Below are 26,146 nucleotides of genomic sequence, written 5' to 3'. Positions count from 1 at the left end.
TCTGGCTGAAATGGTACAGATTTCCAATATATAAATCAATAACCTTTGATTAATGCCATACATTATATAACCAAAATCTCAACCAACACAGAGAACATAGAAACATTCTTTCGCCTTCTAGAAAGTTCCTTTGGGCCCCTTCCTCATCCTATCTCCCTGTAAGACAGTTTCTATTCTGGTTTCAATCATAATAAATTATTTTTATCTGCTCTACAACATCATGTAAATGAAACTGTACAGTGCATATTTTCATATCTAACTGGAAATATTTAGTGAAGAAATCATTAGTTGTATTGGTAGAATGTTATTTGTAATAATGCACATGGCTGGTTTATAAATAAAATAGGCAGAACCTCGTAGCTCACACTGTAATATGGGTCAGTCAGGATGACAGGCTGGGCCTTTTGAAGCCAGTCCAGTCAGGAAAATCAGTGTGTCTCTTCTCCATTTAACCAGCCAGGAGCCAGAACTGGAGCTGTGGCTCCAGTGGTAGAGTGCCAGCCTTGAGCAGGAAGAAGCTCAGGAACAGCACCCAAGTGTAGGTATTGACTTTAGTCCTGACAACTAAGCTAAGTTGTGTTACTGATGCAGTCTACACACCAAAGTTCCAAAACATAATTGAAATAAGAAAAGGAAGCGATAAAGAAAATAAGAAAAGAGATAAAGAAATAGGGAAAAAATAGAGGTCTGGTAAGAAGGGAGATGGACAAACTGAAGGTAATAGTGACAAATGAAAGAGCACCTCTGAGAACATACACTCATTCCCAAAGGGGGGAAAAAATGAGCAGTGGTAGGTACCATCTTGCAAATGTAGATCCTGGGTTGGATCCTTACCCCCAATCAATAAATAAACAACTATTTTGTCCTCTAAGAATTCGATTCCCAACTATGGTCCCAATAGTATGAAATTAACTGTCAACTTTGAGACTTTTTCCTTTTTTGTCTTTGGTGGGGATTGAACTCAGGGCCTGAGTGCTGTCTTTGAGCTGTTTTGCTCAAAACTAGAGCTCTACCACTTGAACCACAGCACCCCTTCTAGCTTTCTGGTGATTGATTGGAGATAAGAGGCTCACAGACTTTCCTGCCCAAGCTGGCTTCAAACTGTGATCCTCAGCCTCCTGAGTGACTAGGATTACAGGCGTGATCCACCAGTGCCTGGCCTCCACTTTGAAACTTGTAAATAGGCACATTCACTCTGTCTTACAGTGAGGAAATTCCATTAGTAATGCTTAGATATTCACATTGCTGATAAATTAATCTTCTCATTAAATCTTTGCTAACAGGACTGTGGCCTGTTTAGTCATTAGCTGTTATAAATGTATTTTCCATGTAACTAATTAGACTTTCGTCATCAAGGATGAACCTGCCAGCTGCAGGAAAATGCCCTCAAATTATCAGATAATCATTACTTTATCATCACTGCCTCATCTTTCCTTCATTCATCTTCATAACATTAAAGCTTATTAAATTGTAAGCGGGTCTCAGACAAATCTATTTAAATTCAAGAAGAATGTGAGTAATCTAAGTAGTAATAAAGTATAGCTCTGTTATGAATTACCACCTTTAATAATGTAATATGCTCAGCTGGGCCTGATGGCTCACACCTATAACTACTCAGGAGGCTTAGACCTAAGGATCACAGTTCAAAACCAGCCTGGTCAGAAAAATCTGTGAGATCTCCAATTAACCACCAAAAAGCCAAAGTGGAGGTACAGCAGAAGTGGAAGAGTGCCAGCCTTGGGCAAAAAAGCTAAGAGACAGCACCTAGGTCCTGAATTCAAGCCGCAGTACTGCACCAAAAATACATAAATAATATTTTCTTTTGTGCCTTTGAAGTTGTTACCCTTGTAGCGTCTATTGCTCAAAAATTAATTCATAGTTCATATAAGAAAACTGTTCATTTGTTTATGTGTTTCAGACCAAAATATGCATTGCTGGATGAATGCACGAGCGCGGTCAGCATTGACGTTGAAGGGAAAATATTCCAGGCTGCGATAGGAGCTGGGATATCCTTACTCTCTATAACACACAGGCCTTCTCTTTGGTAAGTGTTTCCAGTGCTGGCTAACTTCACAGATGGTTTTTCCTTATGTTTCTTTTTTTCTTTTCTTTTTTTTTTTTGTCTGTGGTGGGGCTTGAACTCTGGGCTTGGGCGCTGTCCCTCAGCTCTTCAGCTCAAGGCGAGCACTCTTACTTATGTTTCTTAAAGAACACTTTGCTTATCTTTTCATTGAAGAGCGCAAGGTATTTCACCTATTTTCTATCTGTATTGCTCCTAAAATTTAAGCCTAACAGTTTATGTAACTACCAACCTGATTTGCAAATTATCGTCACTTTCCAGTAATTCTCAAAATCTATAGGAAAAAAAATCTAGTGATTCATTTGAGCTAAAAATCAGAAATCCTAGTCTGAACTTGAAAATAATAAAAATGTATGTATTTTTACATTATTCTTTTAGTGCCTTCTTTAAAATACAAGAAAAAAATATAGCACAACTTGGTATTTCCCTCAAATGACCTTGCATTACACCTTCTTTTGTATGTGTTCCATCAATCAATACCTGTTCCCCTGACATATTATTACTTACAGTTAACTCAACACGTTTTGGCTTCCTCCTATCCAAGGGACCCCACAGGTATGTCTCTCCAGCTGTAGCATGTTCTGAAACAGGTAACTGGTCAGACTACATGCCAGTGCTCATGGCTGCCAGTCAAAACCAGCGGCAACTTTTACTTGATTTCATCCTTGAAGCCCTACAGACCTTTTCTCCTACAGAAAATGCTTCCATTACAATTGTGAAGAAGCATTTCACATCTGGCTTTTCTTGTCCCTTCTTTCCTCCCTCCCTCGCGCCCCCCCCCCTCTCTTTTTCTTTCTTTCCTTTCTTTCATCTGTCATGGGGCTTGAACTCTGGGCCTGGTCACTGTCCCTCAGCTCATCAGCTCAAGGGTAGTGCTCTACCACTTGAGCCACAGCGCCACTTTCTTGTCCATTTCTATTGGGAGGTTAATAGTCTGTTTTCACATTCATTTAAACAGTGCTTTAGAAATTTCCCCTCTGAGAGTGTGGACTTGAAAAGAGAGCATTTCACAAAGGGACCCTATTATATGACTATCCTCTCATCATTAAGGATCGACTGGGAAGCTTGGCCCGGTGGCAGAGCCTATAATTCCAGCTACTTAGGAAGCTGAGTTAAGGGGTAGCCTGCTCAGCATACTAAGAACTTGTATTTTTTTTTGAAATGCATTTGAAATGATGAGCCCTTGATTTGCTGATATCTCCAGTGGCAGTCAGGATCTAGACGAGGATGAGTCTTGTCAGTGAGTCTGATTTCTGACTTTCTCCTTCAGAAGACCAACAAGATCTGGGTCTTGAAGACAACTGTGACACTTAACCTGTAAATTCTGTGAGTTAGGCATGACATAGAACCAGACAGAGGTCTGGCTCCTTGGCCTGTACCTAAAATGTCTAGACAGGCTCCCAAATTCATCACATGTTGGGACAAACAGTTATCTCTTAGTCCTGGTATTTTTCTGACCCCGATCAATGGCCTATCCTGCCATTTGGTTCCACACTGGAAGCACATTCAACCCTTGTTTTCTCAATTTCTTTAAGCAAATCTGTAATGGCATGTCTTTTAACATGATAAACATATTTTTTTTTGGTTGGTCGTGGGGCCTGAACTCTAGACCTGAGCACTGTCCCTCAGCTCTACCACTTGAGCCACAGCGCCACTTCCAGCTTTTTTTGCTTATGTGGTACTGAGATATCGAACCCAGGGCCACCTTCCCAGCCCCATGATAAGCATTTTTAACTGGAGCTATTCAACAGTGTGTATCTCTATTATACTAATTCTTCTTTCTGTGTTAGTTCAGCAATGATAGGTTGTAGAAATATACTGTTTCTGATTGTCTTCTTTTGCCCAAGAGTGAGGTATAATAAACTTCAGAAATAATGACAAATGGGAAATGGTTGATTGTAAAGGTAGGGTGTGTGTGTGTGTGTGTGTGTGTGTGTGTGTGTGTGTGTGTGTGTGTGTGTGTGTGTGTGTGTGTGTGTGTGTGTGTGTGTGTGTGTGTGTGTGTGTGTGTGTGTGTGTGTGTGTGTGTGTGTGTGTGTGTGTGTGTGTGTGTGTTTTGGTAGTGGGGCTTGAACTTAGACCCTATGCTCTTGCTTAGTTTTTTCTTCTCAAGGTTGATGCTCTACCATTTGAGCTTCATCTCTACTTTTGGCTTTTGGTATTTAATTGAAGAATTTCTTGTATTTGTTTTTCTGGGCTGACTTCAAACTGGGATCCTCAGATTTCAACCTCCTGAATAGGATTATTGGCGTTAGTCACTAGTGCCTGGCTGATTGTAATGATTAAAATGGACACCAGGGACTAAAGAAGTAGAAAAAGGAAGCATTCTATTTTGAAGGAACTGTACAGATCAGTTTTAGTGAGTCTCAGATAAAGTAGTCATCTCGTTTAAGATCCTCTGACCACAACAAGGCTTGAACTATTATTTCAGCTCACATAGCACATGCCTTTCTATCTCAGATCATGAAATACCCACATAGTTTGTTCCTCCCATGTAGCAATCAAGTAAAGTTGTAGAACTAGAGTGATGAGTCAAACCTTCGTTATCTATGGACGGTGAAATGTGCCAGAGATAAGTAACCATGTTCTAAAATTATTCCTGGTTGTAGATCCAAGACCAGGAAAGCTCAAGGGAATTTGGGACTGAAATAAATAAAATGGATTTTTAACTGTTATTTCTTTCTTAGTATATACTAGCCTTCTTTCACTTTAAGGTTACTTATAACAGCAGGATTTGTTTTTGCATTTCCCTCTTGACATAGAAATACACTGTTTTTAATTTAATGTTGGTATGGTCTCACCTATTGGAAGGTCAAATATTTGGAAGGCTCAAGAATCTAAATTACATGGAAGAGATCATTAATATCTGTCATGTCTTATCAAATAGATACATTTAAATGTTCTGTTTGACAGTGGTTTTGCTTTTTAAGCTATAGTTTAACCTAGCTAATTTTCCCTTTTAACATTAAGGTTTAACAATATTCAGTTGAAAGGGGTGAGGGCTACAGGTCTACTTCAGTAGTAGAGGATTTGCTTAGCAGATACAAGACCCTGGCCAATTCCATAATTGGGATAAAATTCTGTCATAAAAATAAAGGGAATAGTGAAACAACTGGATGAAATGTGACATCATTTTGTAAATGAAAGAAACTAGCCTATAAGAGGCCACACAGTATATGATTCCTTGCCTATGAAATATTTTGGACAGAAAAATAGATAGAGAAAGAAAGATGATTAGTGCCTGGCAGATGCTGGGTGGACAGGGAGTAGAGAGGACTGCTAATGAATACACGGGTGAAAAAATGGTCTGGAATTAGTGATGGTACTTGAACTTGCAAATATACTGACAGTCACAAAGTTTACACATATACATATTGAATTTAGGGCCTGAGAGTGATATCCCAAATACTTTTTCTGCATTTGGAAGCTCTGTGAAAAGGTCCATAGTCAGGGCTGGGAAGGTGGCTCAGTGATAGAGTGCTTGCCTTGCATGCCTGAGGCCCTGGGTTCGATTCCTCAACACCACATAAGCAAAAAGAAAAAAGCCAGAAGTGGCACTGTGGCTCAAGTGGTAGAGCACTAGCCTTGAGCTGAAGAGCTGAGGGACAGCGCCCAGGCCCAGAGTTCAGGCCCCACGACCGGCCAAAAACAAACAAACGAAAAGGTCCATAGTCATAGTACATAACAATAGATGAGAATTTACTAGGAAACAACAAGTCATAAAAACTATACATGAAAACAGAAAAATGAAGAAACCTGGATCAAGAAAATTGGCAAAATACAGGTGGCTCATACCAGCTTTGTCTCTTTATTCTCTCCACATATCCCTTGCAAATTCCTGACTGAGCCCAGTGACCTCAGCCTCCTTATTGGAGTCTAATCATGATATCTCATCATCATAAGTTCTATACTTGTGAAACCCCTATGTCAGTGAACAATTAGAGAGAGAGAGAGAGAGAAAGAGAGAGAGAGAGAGAGAGAGAGAGAGAGAGAGAGAGAGAGAGAGAGGAGAGAGAGAGAGGAGAGAGAGGACAGAGATGCCAGGAACTGGCAGCTCACGCCTGTAATCCTAGCTGCTCAGGAGTCTGAGATCTGAGGATCGCAATTCAAAGCCAGCCTGGGCAGAAAAGTCCCTGTGAGACTCTTAATCTCCAATTAACCACTCAAAAATTGAAACTGACATTGTGGCTCAAAGTGGTAGAGCACTATCCTTGAGCAGAAGACCTTAGGGACAGAGCCCAGGCCCTGAGTTCAAGCCCCATGACCAACCAAAAAAAGATTAAATTATGTGGACTGTGGACATGCAAGTATCTTTAAAAGATTTTATCAAAGAGTTTATTTTAAAACTTTCTAAATGCAATTGCTGAGACATTTTTATTCATGTGGAAAGAACTCACTTGCCTTAGGTTTTCTCTGTTGGACCTTTTGAATTTTACTAGATTTCCTCAGCTTCCTTTTCTTAACTTCTAGCCTAAGGATGCTTTAGAATTTATTCCAAATTATGAAAATAATTACACAAAAGCAGTTTCCTTTATGATGCATATATATTAAGGATATAAGTAAATTTAATGCCACAAATAGGAATTTCCTACAGATCAATGGCTTGATAAATGGATTCAAATTATGAGTTTTATTGTGTTTAATTGTACCAAGGGGTCTCAATTCAACATGAAGTTTATGAGTATACTACATCTTGATCAAAGCTACTTAATTCTCCTCCAGCCCTACCCATCTCTCAACTGGAATGGATTAAAATTAAAATCCTCTAAGCATGAGTGACTTTAAGTGGCTTTTCACAGTTATGGCTAATAATATTTCATTTTAATTATGCAGGAAATACCACACTCATTTATTACAATTTGATGGTGAAGGAGGCTGGCGCTTCGAACAACTGGATACTGCTATCCGTTTAACACTGAGTGAAGAAAAACAAAAACTAGAATCTCAGCTAGCTGGAATTCCCCAAATGCAAGAAAGACTCGATGAACTTTGTAAAATTTTGGGAGAAGACTCAGTGCTGAAAACAATGAAAAATGAAGATGAGACCTCCTAATTTGCTTTGACATGTTGAAAGTTAATTTTTAAGTGAAGACGGGGAGATACTCTGTTATATATAGTGCATGCGGTGCGTTAAGCTAAGCACAGAGAAAAAAAAGTCAGCAAGAAATGTTTTATATGATGGTAGCACCAAGAAAGTATATGGTAACTTTTCAGAAGAAAATAAAAAATGCATTATGTAAGATTTAGGCATTATGGCTCATATTAATTCCTAGTGAAAGCCTAATTCACACCTACAAAACAGGATTTTTGAGGTGATTTCCTGGTGAATAGCAGGTTACTGTACATGTAATATGATGAAGTCAACAAGGGTGATGTCTCATAAATGAAACAATTTACAGCAGAGTTGGCTTGATATCAGGTGCATAAATGCATACCATTTCAATCCTTCTGTGATTGATGCTAGGTGCAATAGCTAAAATTCATGTTCATCATTGCTAATGTATATACAAAATAGCTCTTTCATATGTAACTACAATATGAAAGTGTATTTTAATGACTGGTTGAAGGAAAAAAAGGCATGGCTAACTAAATAAAAAATGCCACATTTACGATTTCTAAACTTGGAGCATCTCAATGTGAGCTTAATTTTTTAATGGGAATATTGCTTATTTATTAGCAAATCTGTTCATTTTTAAGAGAATTGCCAATTCCAAAAAGAAGTACCAAACAATAAAGTAATAAAGCTTATTACTTTATTCAGCAGAATTACCTACTGCAATATTTGTCAGGAAATACTGTTTGATCTGGGGGCCAGAGACTCACACCTGAAATTTCCTAGCTACTCAGGAAGTTGCAGTCTGAGGTTCATGGTTCAAAGCCCACTGGAAGGAAAGTCTGTAAGATTCTTATCTCTAGTTATCAGAAAGTAGAGCTGTGGCTTGAAAGATAAGAAGAAGGGAGGGGAAAGGAAAGAGGGACAAAGGAAAGGAAGAGGAAGGGAAGAAAGGAGGAGGAGGAGAGAGGGAAGAAATACTGTTTGCTTTTGTGCTTAAAGGAGTCTACATTTTTAGCAGTGTAATAAATATATATGGAAAATCATGGTAATCCTTGCACGTATTTGAATAGTACCTTCAATTTTATAAACTATACATAATTTCATTTTAAATTCTATGACAATCTTTTGAGACATATTACTTTTTCTTCTCTTTAATTTTTTTATTGTTATTATAAAAGTGGTATACAAAGGGGTGACAGTTACATAAGTCAGGTAAAGAATAATTTCTTTTGGTCAGTGTCACCCCTTCCCTCATTCTCTCCCAGTTTTTGCTTTTGAGAACATTGATGCTCAGATTCACCATAATCATGTAATTTATTTATGAACCGATCTAAGGGTCAAATGTATTTATCTCAGTTATGATATCAATAAAAATTGGGAAGGCCTGTAGGTGGCAGGACTTAGGAGTCTGAAGAAGGCAAGAGATGAGGATAATTAATACCGTAACTTAAAATAAAATGCAGTGTTGAAAAGACAGTAAGTTTGGCAATTTTATTATTTGATTATCACTTATGAGAAATGAAAATTGAGTGTGAAGTGGAAAAGTCTTTACCTTCTGTTTAAAAATGAGCCAAGAAGTTTAGCATATCATTCAGCAACTAAACTACTGTGGGTGGGGGGAGGCAGTCTTGGGGCTTAAACTCTAGGCCTGTCCCTGAGCTATTGTGCTCAAGACTAGCACACTGCCACTTGAGTCAGGAGTTCCACTTTCACTTTTTGTTGATTAATTGGAGATAAGAGTCCCATAGACTTTTCTACTCAAGCTGGCTTGTTGAACTACCATCCTCAGATCTCCTCCTCCTGAATAGTTAGGACTACAGCCTTGAGCTACCGGTACCTGACAATTCATGCCACTCTTGATCAATGGAACTTTTTTTTTTTTTTTGTCAGTCATGGGGCTTGGGCATTGTCCCTCAGCTCTTCAGTTCAAGGCTAGTGCTCTACCACTTGAGCCACAGCACTACTTCTGACTTTTTCTGCTTATGTGGTGATGAGGAATCGAACCCAGGGCACTGAGCCACCTTCCCAGCCCATCAATGAACCTTGTTTAATGAACCTCTAACATATTAGCCATCAGAAGGATAGTTAATTTTGTTTATGTAAATTTAATGTTATGAATCTAATGAGAAATAATCTATATGGACTAAGCCGAAATAGGCACAAACAATTTGAGTGCCCTGGAGTTAGAGATAGAAAAGCCAGGACCAACTTCAATCTCCTGCTTACATGTGAGCTATGTTAACTGGCCATGAAAAATTAGAACTATCAATTGTTCATGGTTAGGTTTTATTTATATAGTCATAATAGACACTAACTCAGTGGTTCTTAGGCTGTTTTGGAAGATACAGTACTTGGATGTCATTTATGATGATTGTGGTAGAAGTTTGTAATATTACCATATTTCAGTTCTCCATAATTCTAGGACATTGTAAATTAGCAATTAACATAACCATCTTATATATATGAAAGACTGTGACATAAAAAATCAAAATCAGTGCATGTTTTACTGTTAGTCTCATTAGCATTTATTCTTTTATCCATTACTATTTATTAATTTGCCCATTACTCTTTTGTATTAGAAAAGAGAGGCAGGAATTAAAGTTTTGTTGTTGCTGCTGTTGATTTTATAGAAAGCACGGAACCAAAACTTCATCTTAGGATTTGTATTGCACACACTATTGTGTGGCTCAAAGTGTGAAGCAAGTGTCTTTATTAAGTAATTCAACTCTGAAAGGTATAGAAAATGATGCAAACTTCTCACTAGGCACATGCATAATTTTCATGCCTTAGTTTTTATAATTTAAAACAATTAAGATTTTTATTTTGAAGCTTTGAAAAGAATGCCAAAATAAATATTAGATTTGCAGTTATCCCTTACTTTAAAATGCTACCAATGAGCTGAAGCATTGAAACACTATCTTTCGAGTGCAGAGTTCAGTATGTCTAAAATTCTATTTAAAAACATTAAATATTAGAGTTCTAAGATGAACTGATTTTCTAAGAGCTCTTTTTTTTTTTTTTTTTGGGTCCAGTCGTGGGGCCTGAACTCTGGACCTGGGCACTGTCCCTCAGCTCTTCAGCTCAAGGCTAGCGCTCTACCACTTGAGCTACAGCGCCACTTCCAGCTTTTTTCTTTTTGCTTATGTGGTGCTGAGGAATCGAACCCAGGGCCTCAGGCATGCAAGGCAAGCGCTCTACCACTGAGCCACCTTCCCAGCCCTCTAAGAGCTCTTTTTGTTGCCTCCTCACTTTCTAAGTCCCCGCCCCCCGACTAATATCCTCTAATTTGAAGGGGAAAAATCATCTGATTTCAATTTGTTTTATGTGGTATTCAACTGTTTCCAAAATTGGTCCTACGAGAGTACTGCACTTTACTATTCCTGAGACCTGTGAGAAACCACAAAAGACCAAAAACCTCGATGGCATCTTTGAACACCACAAGGCATAATAAGGAAAGAGAAAAGTAATTTTTTCACTTTTACAATTTTACTTTTACTTTTTTACTTTAATACTTTTACTATGCCATCTATTTGTCTAGACTTCTGACTTATCTTTGTATTTTTTACAAAAAGGTCTGTGATTGTTAAGTTATGCATTTTGAAGATTAACTCCAACATGGCAAATAAGCTACATTACCTGAAAATGTCATGTTCTACTTCCACAGCATGTAGTGGTATGCCAAGCATGGACCTAATATAATGTTTTTATAAAGATGATATAGTGTAAAAATCTCTCTTGCATTATCTCAAGAATGATGTCTTTAGAAACCCAGCCAGAATTTCACACGATTCCAGTAGGAATGGTTTTCCCTTGATAGTTTGTTTTTTGTTTTTGTTTTTGTCTCAATTTTTGGTCTATCTTGTAAAGGTATAATGGAATATGTTAGTTCTTATCTGAGTAACTGACTCCAAGTAAATTTTCATATTTTGGCAGAAGGCTTAGCTTATTATAATGTTTGAAATAGTTTTTTGATTCAGTAAACTCTAAAATATGTGGTTACACTTTAGATCCCAAACCCTGAGGGTATTACACACATCTGAGGCACCCATAAAGTGGAAAAGCTCATTAAACTGTTGATTTAAAGAACTGGCTTTTACTTCAAAAGCAAAAAATAATGTTTACTCAAAAGCATAAAGTACTTTCATATAACCTAGAGTATAAAATTTAGGTACATCAAATGTTTGGGAATTATACTTGTAATATTTGCCATATGAAAGCTTACAGGTGAATGTATAAAATATATTTTATTAAAAAGAAATCCCTTCTTCATTGTTGATGGCTTTCCTGATTATTAAATATGGAGGAGATTATTATAGAGTATGTCGTGAAAGTTTTAAACACACTTGTATACTTACCAGCTGAAGTTGGGTTAATATGAATGAATGAAAAAATTATCTTTAATGGTAAGAAGTACTGTGTAGCTAAATAAGAATATGGTTGTGTAAGAATACATTAGAGTTTCTGTTCAATGTATAGTTATTGAGCTTAACATTCTTTAATTCCTTAATTGCCATGAGGAAAAACCCTCAATTAATCAGAAGAATTATGAATTATTCCAGTGGTTATAAAATGCCCTATATTGTTAATTGATTCTGTTGAGTCTGTATTGGCATATATCTCAAGTACAAATTAAATGGTGGAAGGCCTTATGTAGTATTACACATAGAAGTCACCAGAGTTGTTTAAATATTACTTTTCTTCATTAATTCAAAAGATTTATTAATTTCCAATTCATGCCAACCACTGTGTTAAACTAGGAATAAATAAAATACGGTCCCTGACTCAAGCTTACAATTAGAAAAAATGAGTACCATTAGAAAGGATGGCATTGGCTATATTTGTTATTTACCAGTTAGGCACAAAACATTGTAACTATATTGACTCATTAAATCCTTATAAAATCCTTATAGAGAGGGAAGTATGGAAAGGAAGATTAGTGTATCTAACCTCATACAGCACCAAACTTATAGACTGATACTTGAACCTAGTGATTGTGTGTGTGTGTGTGTGAGAGTGCGTGCGTGTACTTGGGTACACACATGCATGTGCATGCTAGTACTGGGGCTTGAACTAAAGATCAACTTTTTCCACTTAAGTTTGGTGAGCTATCTCTTGAGCTACAACTTCAATTCCAGCTTTTTGCTGGCTAACTTTAATAAGAGTCTTGTATTTGTCCATTCAGGCTGGCTTCCAACTTCAATTCCCCTTTCTCAGACTCCTAAGGAGGTAACTAGGATTACATGCCTGAGCTACCAGTGCCTGGTCAGAACCTGGAAAGTGTGTGTGTGTGTTTGCGTGCACACGTGCAAGAGAGAGGAGAGAGAGAGAGAGAGGGAGGGAGAGATACAGGGGGGAGAGAGATGGGGGAGAGAGAGAATGCTCAGGGCCTGGATATCATCTGTGAGCTTTTTCTCTCAAGGCTAGCAGTCTAATACTTGAGCCCTTGCTTACTTCAGGCTTTTTGGTGGTTAAAAGGTGCTAAGAATCTCATGGACTTCCCTGCCCAGGCTAGCTTTGAGCCTGGATCCTCAGATCTCAGTCTCCTGAGTATCTATGAATATAGGCATGAACCACCAGCACCTGGCAGAACCTAGCAATTTTGATTATAAAGTTGATTATGTAAATCGTCTCTGGATGATAATCCTCTTGTTTTAGGTTTTTATTTATTACTGTTTTTTTGGTTTGTTTTTGTTAGGGGGGCTTGAACTCTGTCTGGGCCTGGGCACTGTCCTTCAGCTCTTCAGCTCAAGGCTAGTGTGTCCCGACCCGCAGGACTTCAATGAGGGCGATGAACCTAAGCGAAAAGGAATGAAGGGACAAGAGACACAAAGAAGGACAGCAAGACAAGGATTCTGATCAAGCTGCCAAATTTTATTTTTCACACAGGTGTATTTATATGCTTAGAATAAGGAAGCTTTTTCATTGGGCGTAGCAGCTGCAGGATGCTTGCTTAGGGCAATGTGAAAAGGTGGTCAATAGCAGCTACCTGGTCTTTGTTTGGGGCAGGATGCAAAGACCAGATTCTGTAAATAGCCTTGAGAGATGTTCCAGCGAAATAGTCAAGCTTATCATGCAGAGAGACTCCCTGAAGGGCTCTCAACACTAGTGCTCTACCATTTGAGCCACAGCACCACTTCTGGATTTTCTGGTGGTTTACTGGAGATAAGACTCTCACAGAGGCTGGGAAGATGGCTCAGTGGTAGAGTGCTTGCCTTGCATGCCTGAGGCCCTGGGTTTGATTCCTCAGCACCACATAAGCAAAAAAGAAAAAAGCTGGAGGTGGCGCTGTGGCTCAAGTGGTAGAGCGTTAGCCTTGAGCTGAAGAGCTGAGGGACAGCGCCCAGGCCCAGAGTTCAGGCCCCACTACCAGACCCCCCCCCCCAAAAAAAAAAAAAAGACTCTCACAGACTTTCCTGCCTTGACTGACTTTGAATGGTGAGCCTCAGATCTCAGTCTCCTTAGTAGCTATGATTACAGGCTTGAGCCAATGATGCCCAGCTTAATTATTACCAGTTAGAGGTTGTGATTCCACATAAATGGAAATGGGATGTTGGATTTGCAGGATCTTTGCAATTCTTGATTTTTGTTTTATGTATGTATGTATGTAAGTATGTATGTTATGTATATGTATGTATGTATGTATTTATTTATTGTCAGTCATGTGGCTTGAACTCAGAGCCTGGGTGCTGTCCATGAGCTTTTTTGCTCAAGGTTAGCACTCTACCACTTTGAGCCACAGTCCTACTTTTGGTTTTCTGATGGTTAACTGGAGATAAAACTCTGATGGACTTTCCTGCCTGGGCTGGCTTTGAACCATGATCCTCAGATCTCACCCTCTTGTATAGCTAGGATTATAGGTGTGAGCCACCGATGCCTGGCTTTGCAATTCTTGTATAACCTGCCCAAACCATTCTACTGCAGCCCTTAGGTAATGGACATATTCACACAGCACAGTTCTCTTGATCTCAAACTGTGAGTTTCATAACCTTCCTGCCTCCAATTCAACCAAACATGACATCCTACACCACCAGAAGCTCCCAGGCACTTACTTTCAAGTCTTGAAATGAGAAAAGATTACCTTCTCAGATTAGGATCATTTAAATACAATGAGCCACTTGAATGAAATTGAAAGAGAAAGCTCACTACCGAACACATTCTATGAAGCCATCATAACCCTCATCCCAAAACCAGGCAGGGACTCATCAAAGAAAGAGAACTATAGACCCATTTCTTTGATGAACATTGATGCAAAACTTCTCAACAAAATTTTGGCCAATCGACTTCAACAATTCATCCAAAAAATCATACACCACGATCAAACAGGATTCATTTCAGGGATGCAAAGCTGGTTCAATATACGCAAATCAATTAATATTATTCATCACATCAACAGGAGCAAGAACAAGAACCACATGGTTATCTCAATAGACGCAGAAAAAGCATTCGACAAGATCCAACACCCCTTTATGATGAAGGTTTTGGAAAAATTAGGAATCCATGGAACATTCCTCAATACAATAAAGGCTGTATATGACAAACCTACAGCCAGCATTATACTCAATGGTGAAAAACTAAAGCCATTTCCTCTTAACTCAGGAACAAGACAAGGATGCCCACTCTCTCCACTTCTCTTCAATCTAGTATTAGAATGCCTAGCTACAGCAATAAGACAAGATGCAGACATAAAGGGGATCCAAATAGGGAAAGAAGAAATAAAACTCTCCCTCTTTGCAGATGACATGATCTTGTATTTAAAGAATCCCATAGACTCCACTCCCAAATTACTCAAGCTGATTCAAAACTTTGGCAAAGTAGCAGGTTATAAAATTAACCCCCAAAAATCAATGGCTTTTCTGTATGCCAACAATGAGAAAAGTGTGGCTGAAATTAGGAAAGCAACTCCATTTGTAATAGCCCCACAAAAAATAAAATACCTAGGAATTAACTTACCCAAAGAAGTGAAGGACCTCTATGATGAAAATTTTAAAATCTTGAAAAAGGAAATCAACACAGAACTTAAAAAATGGCAAAACCTCCCATTTCCTGGATTGGCAAGATTAACATCGTGAAAATGGCAATACTTCCCAAGGCTATCTACAAATTCAACGCGATACCTATCAAAATTCCACCCTCATTCTTCAAGGAAATAGAGGAGGCAATCCAAAAATTCATATGGAACAATAAAAGACCCCGAATAGCAAAAACACTTCTCAACGGAAAGAACACTGCTGGAGGAATATCAATACCAAATTTCAAACTCTACTATAAAGCCATAGTAATCAAAACAGCTTGGTATTGGCATAAGAACAGACCTCAGGACCAATGGAATAGAATTGAAAACCCAGAAATGAACCTACAGACCTATAGCCATCTAATCTTCGATAAGGAAGCTAAAACAATAGAATGGAAGAAAGACAGCCTCTTCAGTAAATGGTGCTGGCAAAATTGGTTAACTACTGGTAGAAAACTAAAGCTAGATCCTTATATATCACCCTGCACCAGAATCAACTCCAAATGGATCAAAGACCTTGAACTCAAAGCAGACACTCTGAAAACATTACAGGATGGAATAGGAGAAACCCTAGGTCTCCTTGGCTCAGGCCGAAATTTTCTGAATAGAGACCCGGAAACACAACAAATCAAAGAAAGGTTGGACAAATGGGATTGCATAAAGTTGCAGAGCTTCTGCAGGGCAAATGACATAGCTAGCAAGATCAATAGAAAGCCCACCGATTGGGAGAAGATCTTTACTAGCCATACAACAGACAAGGGTCTCATATCTAAAATATACTTGGAACTCAAAAAATTAAACCACCCAACAACAAATCCTCAAAGAAACAACTGCCCAATAAATAAGTGGGCGAAAGACTTAAAGAGAAGCTTCTCTGAAGAAGAAAGAAGGATGGCCAATAGACACATGAAGAAATATTCAACATCCCTAGCCATAAAAGAAATGCAAATCAAAACAACATTGAGATATCACCTCACTCCAGTTAGAACTCTAACAACAACAGATGCTGGAGGGGATGTGGACAGAAAGGAACCTTACTTCATTGTTGGTGGGAATGTAAACTTGTTCAACCACTTTGGAAAGCAGTATGGAGGTTCCTCAAAAGACTTCACATAGATCTCCCCTATGATCCAGCAATCGCACTTTTGGGCATTTACCCAAATGTATACAAACAAGACCACACTAAAGCTACCAGCACAACTATGTTTATTGCAGCATTATTTACCATAGCTAAGATATGGAACCAACCCAGAAGCCCCTCAGTAGATGAATGGATCAAGAAAATGTGGTATATATACACAATGGAATTCTATGCCTCCATCAGAAAGAATGACATTTCCCCATTTGTTAGGAAATGGAAAGGCTTGGAAAAAATTATATTAAGTGAAGTAAGCCAGGCCCAAAGAAACATAGGTCCCATGGTTTCCCTTATTTGCAATATCTAGTATAGGTATGAGTCAAGCGGAAAAGGTCAGATAATGTGATGTTAGGAAAACGAACCCTTAAATATGTATTTTAATGTTTTCATTTCTTTCATGCATGTGTTTCTAACGCATTTATAAGATTATTTCTTTGTTGCTTTGTATGTCCCTCCCCCACAGTGTAACCCCCGCTTTCACTTTATTTGATGTCAGTATAACATGTGGAGGAGATGGGGACAAACAAGTCGTTTAAGGATTCAGGTGGACCTGTTGCAACAAGGAGAATTACAAAATGTCATGTCAAAGCAAGCTTTACAATGTCGGTGTGGCGGGGGGAGGGGGGTATGATTGGGTGGGGGGGAGGGGGGAGCCTGGGAAGGGAGGTGAAGGGTAAACAAAGGAGGAGGCTGCAATGCTTGGTAAGAAATGTATGCATTATCCTGCCAATGTAATTGTAACCTCTCTGTACAGTATGTTCTCAAATAAAATAAAATTTAAAAAAAAAAAAATAAATACAATGAGCCAGTTCTGTGCATTCAACAGTATGTGTCTCATATAAACACAAACCATGGTTGCTGTAGCAAGAAAGTTCTAAAGAGCAAAAGTAATAACTTTTTTTATTGTGAAAATACTGTACAGAGGTGGTTACAATTACATGGGCAAGATAATGAGTACATTACTTATCAAGCATTGTAGCCTCCTCCTTTGTTTCCCCTTCCCATCCCATCCTTCCCCCCACCCCCTCACCCAACCCTCCTCCCACCCCCTACAAAAGTTGTAAAGTTCATTTTCGACATATGACCCATTGTTGCAATGGGTCCACCTGTATCCCTATTTAAACATTTGTTTTTTTTTTCCTTTCCCTCCCCAAATTATACCAACAATTATATTAAGTGAAGTAAGCCAGGCCCAAAGAAACATAGGTCCCATGGTTTCCCTTATTTGCAATAACTACTATATGTCTGAGTCAAGCAGAAAAGGTCAGATAAGTTGATGTTAGGGAAATGAACCCTAAGATATGTATTCAAATGTTTTTTTCTCTTTCATGCATTTGTTTCTAACACATTTATAAGCTTATTTCTTTGTTGCTTTGTATGTCCCTCCCCCATGGTATAACCCCTCCACAAATTATAACAACATCAAGTAGAGTGAAAGCAGGGATTAATTTTTAAGGCTGATAAAAGAGACTTTCAAAGTAAAACACATTGAAAATTAGTCTATCTCAGTATTTGTGGCAAAATATAAATAAGATGATTAAGTACTTACCATAGTGCTTTTATGTGACTTAACAGCTGAAAGAAAAAAGATTACATAAAAATTAAAAATGAGGTACCACAGGGCTGGGTGCTGGTGGCTTATGCCTATAATCCTAGTTATTTAGGAGCCTGAGATCTGAGTATCAAAGTTCAAAGTCAGCCAGGGCAGGAAAGTCTGTGATACTCTTTTTTTTTTTTTTTTGTGAAACTCTTATCTTCAGTTAACCACCAGAAAACCAGAAGTGGCACTGTTGCTCAAGGGCTAGAGTACTAGCCTTGAGCTGAAGTGCTGAGGGACAGCGCCCAAGTCCAGAGTTCAAGCCCCATGACCAACAGGAAAAAAAAATGAGATACTGAAATACTAAAGAATATTGGGTAACCCTCATCACTGAGTGATGCTTGGACTAATCCATCTAAGATGGCTTATGAATGTATGAAATGTATGCTTTGCTATATTAAACTTGACCATTAAAATGTATTAGGCCTACACCTTGCACATATGTATGTTTGGGAAGGTGAGTGAGGAAGCCGGGTTCTGCAGTGGAGCCTCATTTGGGTTATATTTGGCTCAAGGGGGGCAAAGACCGGTGCCAGGGTAAATGAATGAACCTGAACCACAAGCTTTGCAGACAAAAACCACAAATTCTCTCTCCTTAAAGATAAGAAATAAATGGTCCACAGGTGGCCTGTACAGATGGATTCTAAGCCAGCATCTGGAATCTAAGGGTAGAATAAAATAGAGTGGAAAGTGTGTGGGTCTTTCACAACAGGTAGATGTTATTTGTTCAAGAAAAGCCTGCAAGCCAGAGGCCTTCATCAAAATGCAGAAGCAACTGAGATTTCAATTCAAAGTACTTTTGGGGGGTGATGTGATATTCTGCTTTGTACTTGGGAATTCTCTCTTGGGAGCAAGCGCTCTACCCACTTCAGCCTTACCTTCAGCCGAAGGCCTTTTTCAGTAAGCAGGAGTTAGCAAAGGAAGATTGTTCAGGTCTCTACATGGCCTGAGCTGCCAGTAAATCACTAGTCTCCTTACACATGCTTCGGCCTTCAATCTTGTCTCATAGACCCATTTACCCTCCACTGTCCTGATTTAACACAAAGTAGACTGAAAAAGTAAAGAATGAAGCTATAAAACAGATATGTAGAAAAAAAAACCAGATACATTCTAAATGTCAAAAAGCCAGTTTAGCCGTGGCTCCCACCTATAATTCTAGCCATCATTACCTGTGGCTCACACCTGTAATTCTAGCATTCAAGAGACAGAGACCTACAAAGCTATGGTTCAAAGCCAAGCCAGCAGAAAGGTCTGAGATTAACTTGCAAAAAAGCTGAACTAGAAGTATGGATTCCATAAGCTTGCCATATGGTTACAGTTATTACCAATTACACACATAGTGCAATAAATTATATAAATGCAATCACATCAGTATCCCTCAGGAAATATTGCTTTAGGTTAGGTCCTGGAAGAAGGAAGGAAAATTCTGAATGGAATGTCTTTGAGGTTAGAAAGATCCCAATCCTAGGTGGATAGAGGACAAAAAGCTCAGTGTTTAATGAATACTAACTATTCAGTATATCTTTGTAGAATAAATGACAGAATGAGTGACTAAAAAGAGGTATCAGCAGATGAAAGAGGCAGAGGGGCACATACCAAAGACAAACTGCTTTCCTTTCCAAATGCCAGGTGGCATGATGGCCTTGCTGTCTTTCCAATACTTCCTTCTGGTTCCTGTATGGAAGATGGTCGTCCAAACACTGAACCACTATCCAGATCTGCCCAGCTCTTTAACAACTGTAGAGTGTCTACTTCACAACCATGCCTTCCATTCAATCTGCACAAAGAAGGACAATGTAAGAAGAATGGGGTTTGAGAAGAAACAGAACTATGGTAACACGAGTCAGTGGCAATAGCCAAGAGAGGAGGGACACAGGGGTCCTGGAGGCCTAGGACTTCTTCATGCTGTCTGCATGTTTCCTTCCTCTTCTCTTTTACCTTCTCAGGGGAATTTCCATTTCCCAAGAAAAAGAGAAACTTAGTACTGCTAGAAAAAATCACTCTGAAGCTGGGCGCTGGTGGCTCACACCTGTAATCCTAGCTACACAGGAAGCTGAGAACTGAGGATTGCGCTTCAAAGCCAGCCCCGGCATGAGAGTCTGTGAGACTCTTATCTCCACTAGAAAACCGGAAGTAGTGCTGTGGCTCAAGTGGGTAGAGCACTAGCCTTGAGCTGAAGAGCTGAGGGACAGCACCCAGGCCCAGAGTTCAAGCTCCACGACCAACAACAACAAACAAAAAAAAGAAAAGAAAAGAAAAAGGAAAAGAAAGAAAAGAAAAAAGAAAATATTACTCTGCAAGGTAAAATGACAAATACAAGTTCATAAGGATTGACTTCAAAAGAGGTCTCAGTACCATTTCAGCAAATTTACTCTATTTCTTTCATTCTTTCGCTTTTTCATTCTCTCTAGATCCCTTTCAGACCTGAATATTAACAACAGCATCAACAAAATTCTCCTTCATAGATTTCTAAAGGTGACAATCTGCCCACATGTTAAGTTAATGCTGGTGCTCGTGGCTCACCTCTATAATCCTAGCTATTCAGCAGGCTATCTGAGGATCTCCATTCAAAGCAAGCTCAGGCAGACAAACCCGAGAGAGACTGGTCTCCAACTCAGCAGCAAAAACACCCAGAAGTAGAGGTCTAACTAAAAATTTTATAGTGCCAGACTGAGCAAAAAGTCCAAGTAAAAGTCCAAAGTCCTTACTTTCAAGACCCAGTAACACACACACACACACACACACACACACACACACACACACACACACGGTCATTTATATAATTTTAAATATTTTATGGGCAAAATTATGTCTTTGGTGCAACCTGAACATCGGAATAGAGTGGAACCTGTGCAAACTGGTGGGATGTTAGAGGCATTGGCCTGGCAGCTGCATTGTCTCTGGAGCAGCTGAGGCCAGACAGCGCTGTCACTACCAACAGCACTGCAGACGGGTAAGTGTCTGCAGCGGAGTGAGCACTCTCCCCAAGAGGATCACAGCAACATTGTTCAAATGAGGCAACAGTGCAAGCAACAAAGAGAAATAGGAAACATAAAACTCTCCTGGCAAAGGCCCAAAGAAACATAGGTCCCATGGTTTCCCTTATTTGCAATATCTAGTATATGTATGAGTCAAGCGGAAAAGGTCAGATAATGTGAGGTCAGGAAAATGAACCCTTAGATATGTATTTTAATGTTTTTTTTCTTTCATGCATGTGTTTCTAACGCATTTATAAGATTATCTCTTTGTTGCTTTGTATGTCCCTCCCCCACAGTATAACCCCTGCTTTCACTATATTTGATGTCAGTATAACTTGTGGAGGAGAGGAGGAAAAACCAGTTGTTTAAGGATACAGGTGGACCTGTTGCAGCAATGAGAAGTACAAGTTGTCATGTCCAAAACGAGCTTTACAACGTCGGTGCGGGGGGGGGGGGGGGGGGAAGGGGGGGAAGGAGCAGGATTGGGATTGGGGGGGAGGGGGGAGGCTGGGAAGGGATGTGAAGGGTAAACCAAAGGAGGAGGCTGCAATGCTTGGTAAGAAATGTACGCATTATCCTGCCCATGTAATTGTAACTCCTCTGTACAGTATGTTCACAAATTAAATTAAATTAAATTAAAAAAAAAACTCTCCTGGCAAGTGGGGGGACAGTGGTTCATGCCTATAATCCTAGCTATTCAGGAAGCAGAGATCTGAGGATCACGGTTCAAAGCCAGCCTGGGCAGAAAAGTCCATGAGACTCCTATCGCCAATAAAACACTAGAAAACTGGAAGTGGTGCTATGGCTCAATTGGTAGAGTGCTCACCTTGAACTGAAGAGCTGAGGGATAGCGCCCAAGCCCAGAGTTCAAGCCCCAGGACTGACCAAAAAAAAAAAAAAAAAAGCCCAGGGAGAGTGCACAAGACCCGGGTTCAATCTCCAGGACTGTTCCACAAAAAAAAAAAAAAAGGAAAAAGAAAGGTGTGCCCTCTGCCTGCCTGTTGAGCATTGAAGATGCTCAGTAACGCAATAGACAGCAATCAAGAGATGATGATGCCATGACTTGGACTGTGAGGAAAAAATGTTCTATTGCTTACACATTAAGAAAGAAAAAAGTTGTGCAAAAATAAAACACCCCCTCCCCAGCTTTAGTCCCAATTAAGGTAACTGAAAAGTCATAAATGTCCAGAAGATGTTTTCTGTTTAGGTGGTCATTAAATAACCAATGTAGAGCACATAGAGGAGGGGAAGGGAAAAATATATGATCCTAAAAGACACTATGAAAAGGGTCAGACTTCAAAGTTAAAACCAGGAAAGAACTGAAAATCAGTCAAGCTTCCCTTGCAAGCACTGGAAGGCTGGAGATAAGCTGTGTAAGTCAGTCCTCGCCTTTGACATGGTAAAACCTGCCACACCTCTGTACTGGCCAGACACAAGGTGGGCAGCAAACCTGTGGGGAGGAGCCCCAAAGCTCACCCGCTGGCCCTGTGGATCAGGCAGGCCCAAAGCAGCTCTCTAGTCCAGAAGACGGGCAGCAGCCACCAGGCCACCCAGAACCTCTCTACTGGTTAGGGTTTGCTAGAGGACATGAAAATGAGTGTCCCCCAGGTCAGAAAGAATAAACACAGCAGATCACAGCTGCATTCATGAGTCTTTAACTTTCATTTCCTGCAATGAGAGTAGGAAATGTTTGTCTTTTTTTTTATAAATGACTGGCGATATCAACCATGCTTGACTAAAAGGAATCCCTGCTAGAACTCTGACTTGGTGAGACTCTGCTATTTGTGAGACACCTGAAATATTTCTCATGACAGGACCTCAGAGACCTGTGATTCTAGAAGAAAAGCAATAAGCTGAGGGAACCCACACCCATGTCCTTTGAAGACAATTGTCAGCATGTGAATCTGACAAGGTATGGAAAGCATTTGTAAGAGCAATCTAATAGAATCTTTTGCTGGGCCTGTGAATAGAGTAAACGCTGAACGCTCAGGCCCCTCCTTTGTATGTATGCTTTTGGAACTGAGCCATTCTCTGCTACAGTCATTCGACAATAGCTTAGGATCCAGGAAAGGTAGAATTCACCGTTAGTGTCTTTGTGAAAAAGACAAATGGGCAACACATTCTTCTTACCATCTTAAGGAGACTAGCCAAAAGAGGAGGCAAACCTGTGAGACTTCTAGAGACAAAGGTTAAGCTAAGGTTCAATCAAGCCACAGTTATGAGTTGGGACTGCTGTAAGGAGGCATGCCGTTTTTCCTCACTTTCCCGAGTTCTTCACTGTGAAGCTGCTGCCAGCACCTGTGACCCTGAGGATGGCTAAAAACTGACTGGCCCACTGTCATTGCAGTGGCTGCCATGACATAAATCATCTTTCTTGTTCTTCACCATGTCTCATCACTTGACATACAAGACCTGTGGATGGATCTAATGTGAAATTCCTACATTTGGGATCTGCTATATGACTAGCCAGAATTATCTGAGGTGATGCAGGCTGGAGAGATTTTGGCCTCCAGGTGACAGCCAACTGGATAGGAAAAAGGAATTGGTTCCTTTCAGCTGTTAAAGTAACACTTATACCAGGGATTTTCCTGATCTTTCTAACCTAGGCCTGTACTGGCTGCTTTTTACCCCATTTAGGGAAGCAGAGAAATGAATAAACTGAGACATCCTTTGCATCCCTGCTAAGTCCCACAACAATGCACAGCTGAACCTTGCTGCTTCTCATTTGAAGAGCTTTCCTTCTGACAAGAAGTTTTGAAATCCTTTAGGTGGAGTCTTGTTCTTGAACTCTTTCTGTTTGCCATGAAGCCATTTCTTTCTACACAGGGAATCTTGAAACAATGCAGGAATAATTTGTCTTTGTGAGAGAAAAACTTAAGAATGCTGGTTGTAAGGATGGATTTTTAAAAAAAAAATTTACATAAGGATCAGTGAACTTTGTCCGTCGTCACCCATAAAGACTTGTCTTTTTTTCTTTTTTTTTGGGGGGGGGGTCCGGTCATGGGGCCTGAACTCTGGGCCTGGGCACTGTCCCTCAGCTCTTCAGCTCAAGGCTAGCGCTCTACCACTTGAGCCACAGTGCCACTTCGGCTTTTTTTTTTTCTGCTTATGTGGTGCTGAGGAATCGAACCCAGGGCCTTATGCATGCAAGGCAAGCGCTTTACCACTGAGCCATCTTCCCAGCCCCTCATACTTTTCTGAGAAATCTAGTAGAGTGAAAAAAAAGTGGCAAAAGGAGAATAGGGAAGAGTGAACTCTGGATGAAGACAGATAAGTGTGTTTTTTTGTTGTTGTTGTTGTTGTCTGTGTCTACTAGGATATGTCTACAGTAATTGGCTTAATGAAGGATAAAATACTAATGATTGTTTAGGGATGGTCTCTTAAGTCAGCCACTAAGATAAAAATTCATCCAAAAGAACAAGCAAAAGTACAACATTAGGCAAAACTCAATCTGCTCCTGAAATTCCTAAAAACAACTGACCAATGTAGTTTTGGCCATTGGCTTGACATTTTGCATTTTCTTAGCTCAGGTTCACCTAGAAATGAAATGGTTTCATTTTATATATATGTATATGTATGTGTCTCATACATATATGTTGTATAAATGGTTTAGTGTATGTGCAAGCACATATATCTGGGCCTTTAACTCATGGACTGGCTAATATCCCAGACTTTTTTTCCTGAAGGCTAGCATCTACCACTTGAGTCACAGCTCTACTTCAGGCTCTTGGTGGTTAATTGGAAATAAAGTCTCACTGACTATCTGACACTGGCTGACTTTCAACCCCAATCCTCAGCTTTCAGATTCCTGAGTGGTTAGGGTTACAGATGTGAGACATGGCATCTTGCTAAAATTATTTTGAACTATCCGTTTACTGTAGTAGAAGTATGATGTATTTTCCCTTCATTCTTCCATGTGCTACTTGTTTTTCAGTGGCTCATACTAAGAATCCTAAAAACTCAGGAGGTTGAGATCTCAAGAGCTCAGTTCAAACCCAGCCCTGGTAGAAAAATCCAAGAGCCTTTTGTCTCCACTGAACCAGCCAAAAGTTGAGAAGTAGAGGCGATGATCAAGTGATAGAGTACCAGTCCTTACCAAAAAGCCTTAGAGAGCTGAAGTCACCAGTACCTACACAAAAAAGAAATGATGATTGGTTTTCCCAAGTTCTTATCTCAACCAGGTCTAAATGAAAGACAGAAATTCAGCTATTATCTCTTAAGGCACCACTACACATACAAACCAAAAAAGGGGAATGGAGTTGTTTCAAACAACTTAAGAAGGTTGCTGTGACTAATTGGGAGCTTGTAAGGAACAAATCATTCTGTTGTATATGTAATATGAATCAAACACTTTCTGAAACCTATTAAACAATTTATATAGGTTTGGTGTCATGAAGCAGCAGGCAATATTACTCCTGTCCAAAAATGAACCTTGTAAGTCACAAAAGAGGTTCTACACGTGGCTTTCAGTTTTCTTATACCTTAAATCAGGAACTTCAGAGAAAAACACGAGAAATAAATGTTTATTCAAGAAAAAATATTGAACATATTACATTCACTGAGAAAATTCAGATAATCTATAGATTTTTCATAATTCTATATTCTTCTTTCAGGATGGCAATTCTGTACTTGCTTTGGAAAGTGTTTTGCAGTTATAACACATCTCTAATGCTTAAACTCATGTTTGTTGGTTTTTTTTCCCCAAACTTTCAGCAATAATAGCCTTTCCTTGTTTTCTATAGTTTTTTTACTATGGTCTGATCTCAATATCCCCAACATGGCTGTTTTTTGTTTTGGGGGGGGGGGTCTGGTCATGGGGCCTGAACTCTGGGCCTGGGCATTGTCCCTCAGCTCTTCAGCTCAAGGCCAGCACTCTATCACTTGAGCCACAGCGCCATTTCCGGCTTTTTTTTTTCCTGCTCATGTGGTGTTTATGAATCAAACCCAGGGTCTCATACATGCAAAGGAAGCACTCTATCACTGAGCCACCTTCCTAGCCCCAACATGGCATTTTAATATTCAAACTAGAAAATTTCCTATTGTGGTTGAGAAGGTGGCTCAGTGGTTCAGGCCGCACGACCAGACCCCAAAAAAATTTCCTATTTATGGTCCAGATAAGTACATTGAGAAAGTGTGATTGACTGAATGTAGCAACATTTAACATGAAATGATTATTATCATGTATATATTACTGCAATGTACAGGTTTTATGTAAAAAGAAAATATCATGTTTTGAAAACAAGATATTGTTGTAGTATAAATTATTCCATAAAGTAATGAATATCT

General features: G+C 39.5%; 1 protein-coding gene across 1 annotated transcript in view; it reads left to right on the top strand.

The window, feature by feature from the left end:
* The window catches only part of Abcd2 (ATP binding cassette subfamily D member 2), a 69,123-nt gene extending 57,678 nt beyond the window's left edge, over positions 1-11,445 (top strand). The window contains exons 9-10 of the mRNA XM_070038830.1: positions 1,919-2,044; positions 6,914-11,445. Coding sequence (XP_069894931.1) covers positions 1,919-2,044; positions 6,914-7,133 — 346 coding nt within the window. The 3' untranslated portion in view covers positions 7,134-11,445. The remainder of the gene's footprint in view (positions 1-1,918; positions 2,045-6,913) is intronic.
* The last annotated feature ends 14,701 nt before the right edge of the window (positions 11,446-26,146 follow it).

The sequence above is a fragment of the Dipodomys merriami genome, unplaced genomic scaffold (assembly GCF_024711535.1).
Source record: "Dipodomys merriami isolate MVZ:Mamm:240054 unplaced genomic scaffold, mDipMer1.0.p SCAF_10, whole genome shotgun sequence".
Lineage (NCBI taxonomy): Eukaryota > Metazoa > Chordata > Mammalia > Rodentia > Heteromyidae > Dipodomys > Dipodomys merriami.
The sequence above is the reverse complement of the archived record's forward strand: the minus strand, read 5'-3'. Positions and strand labels throughout refer to the sequence as shown.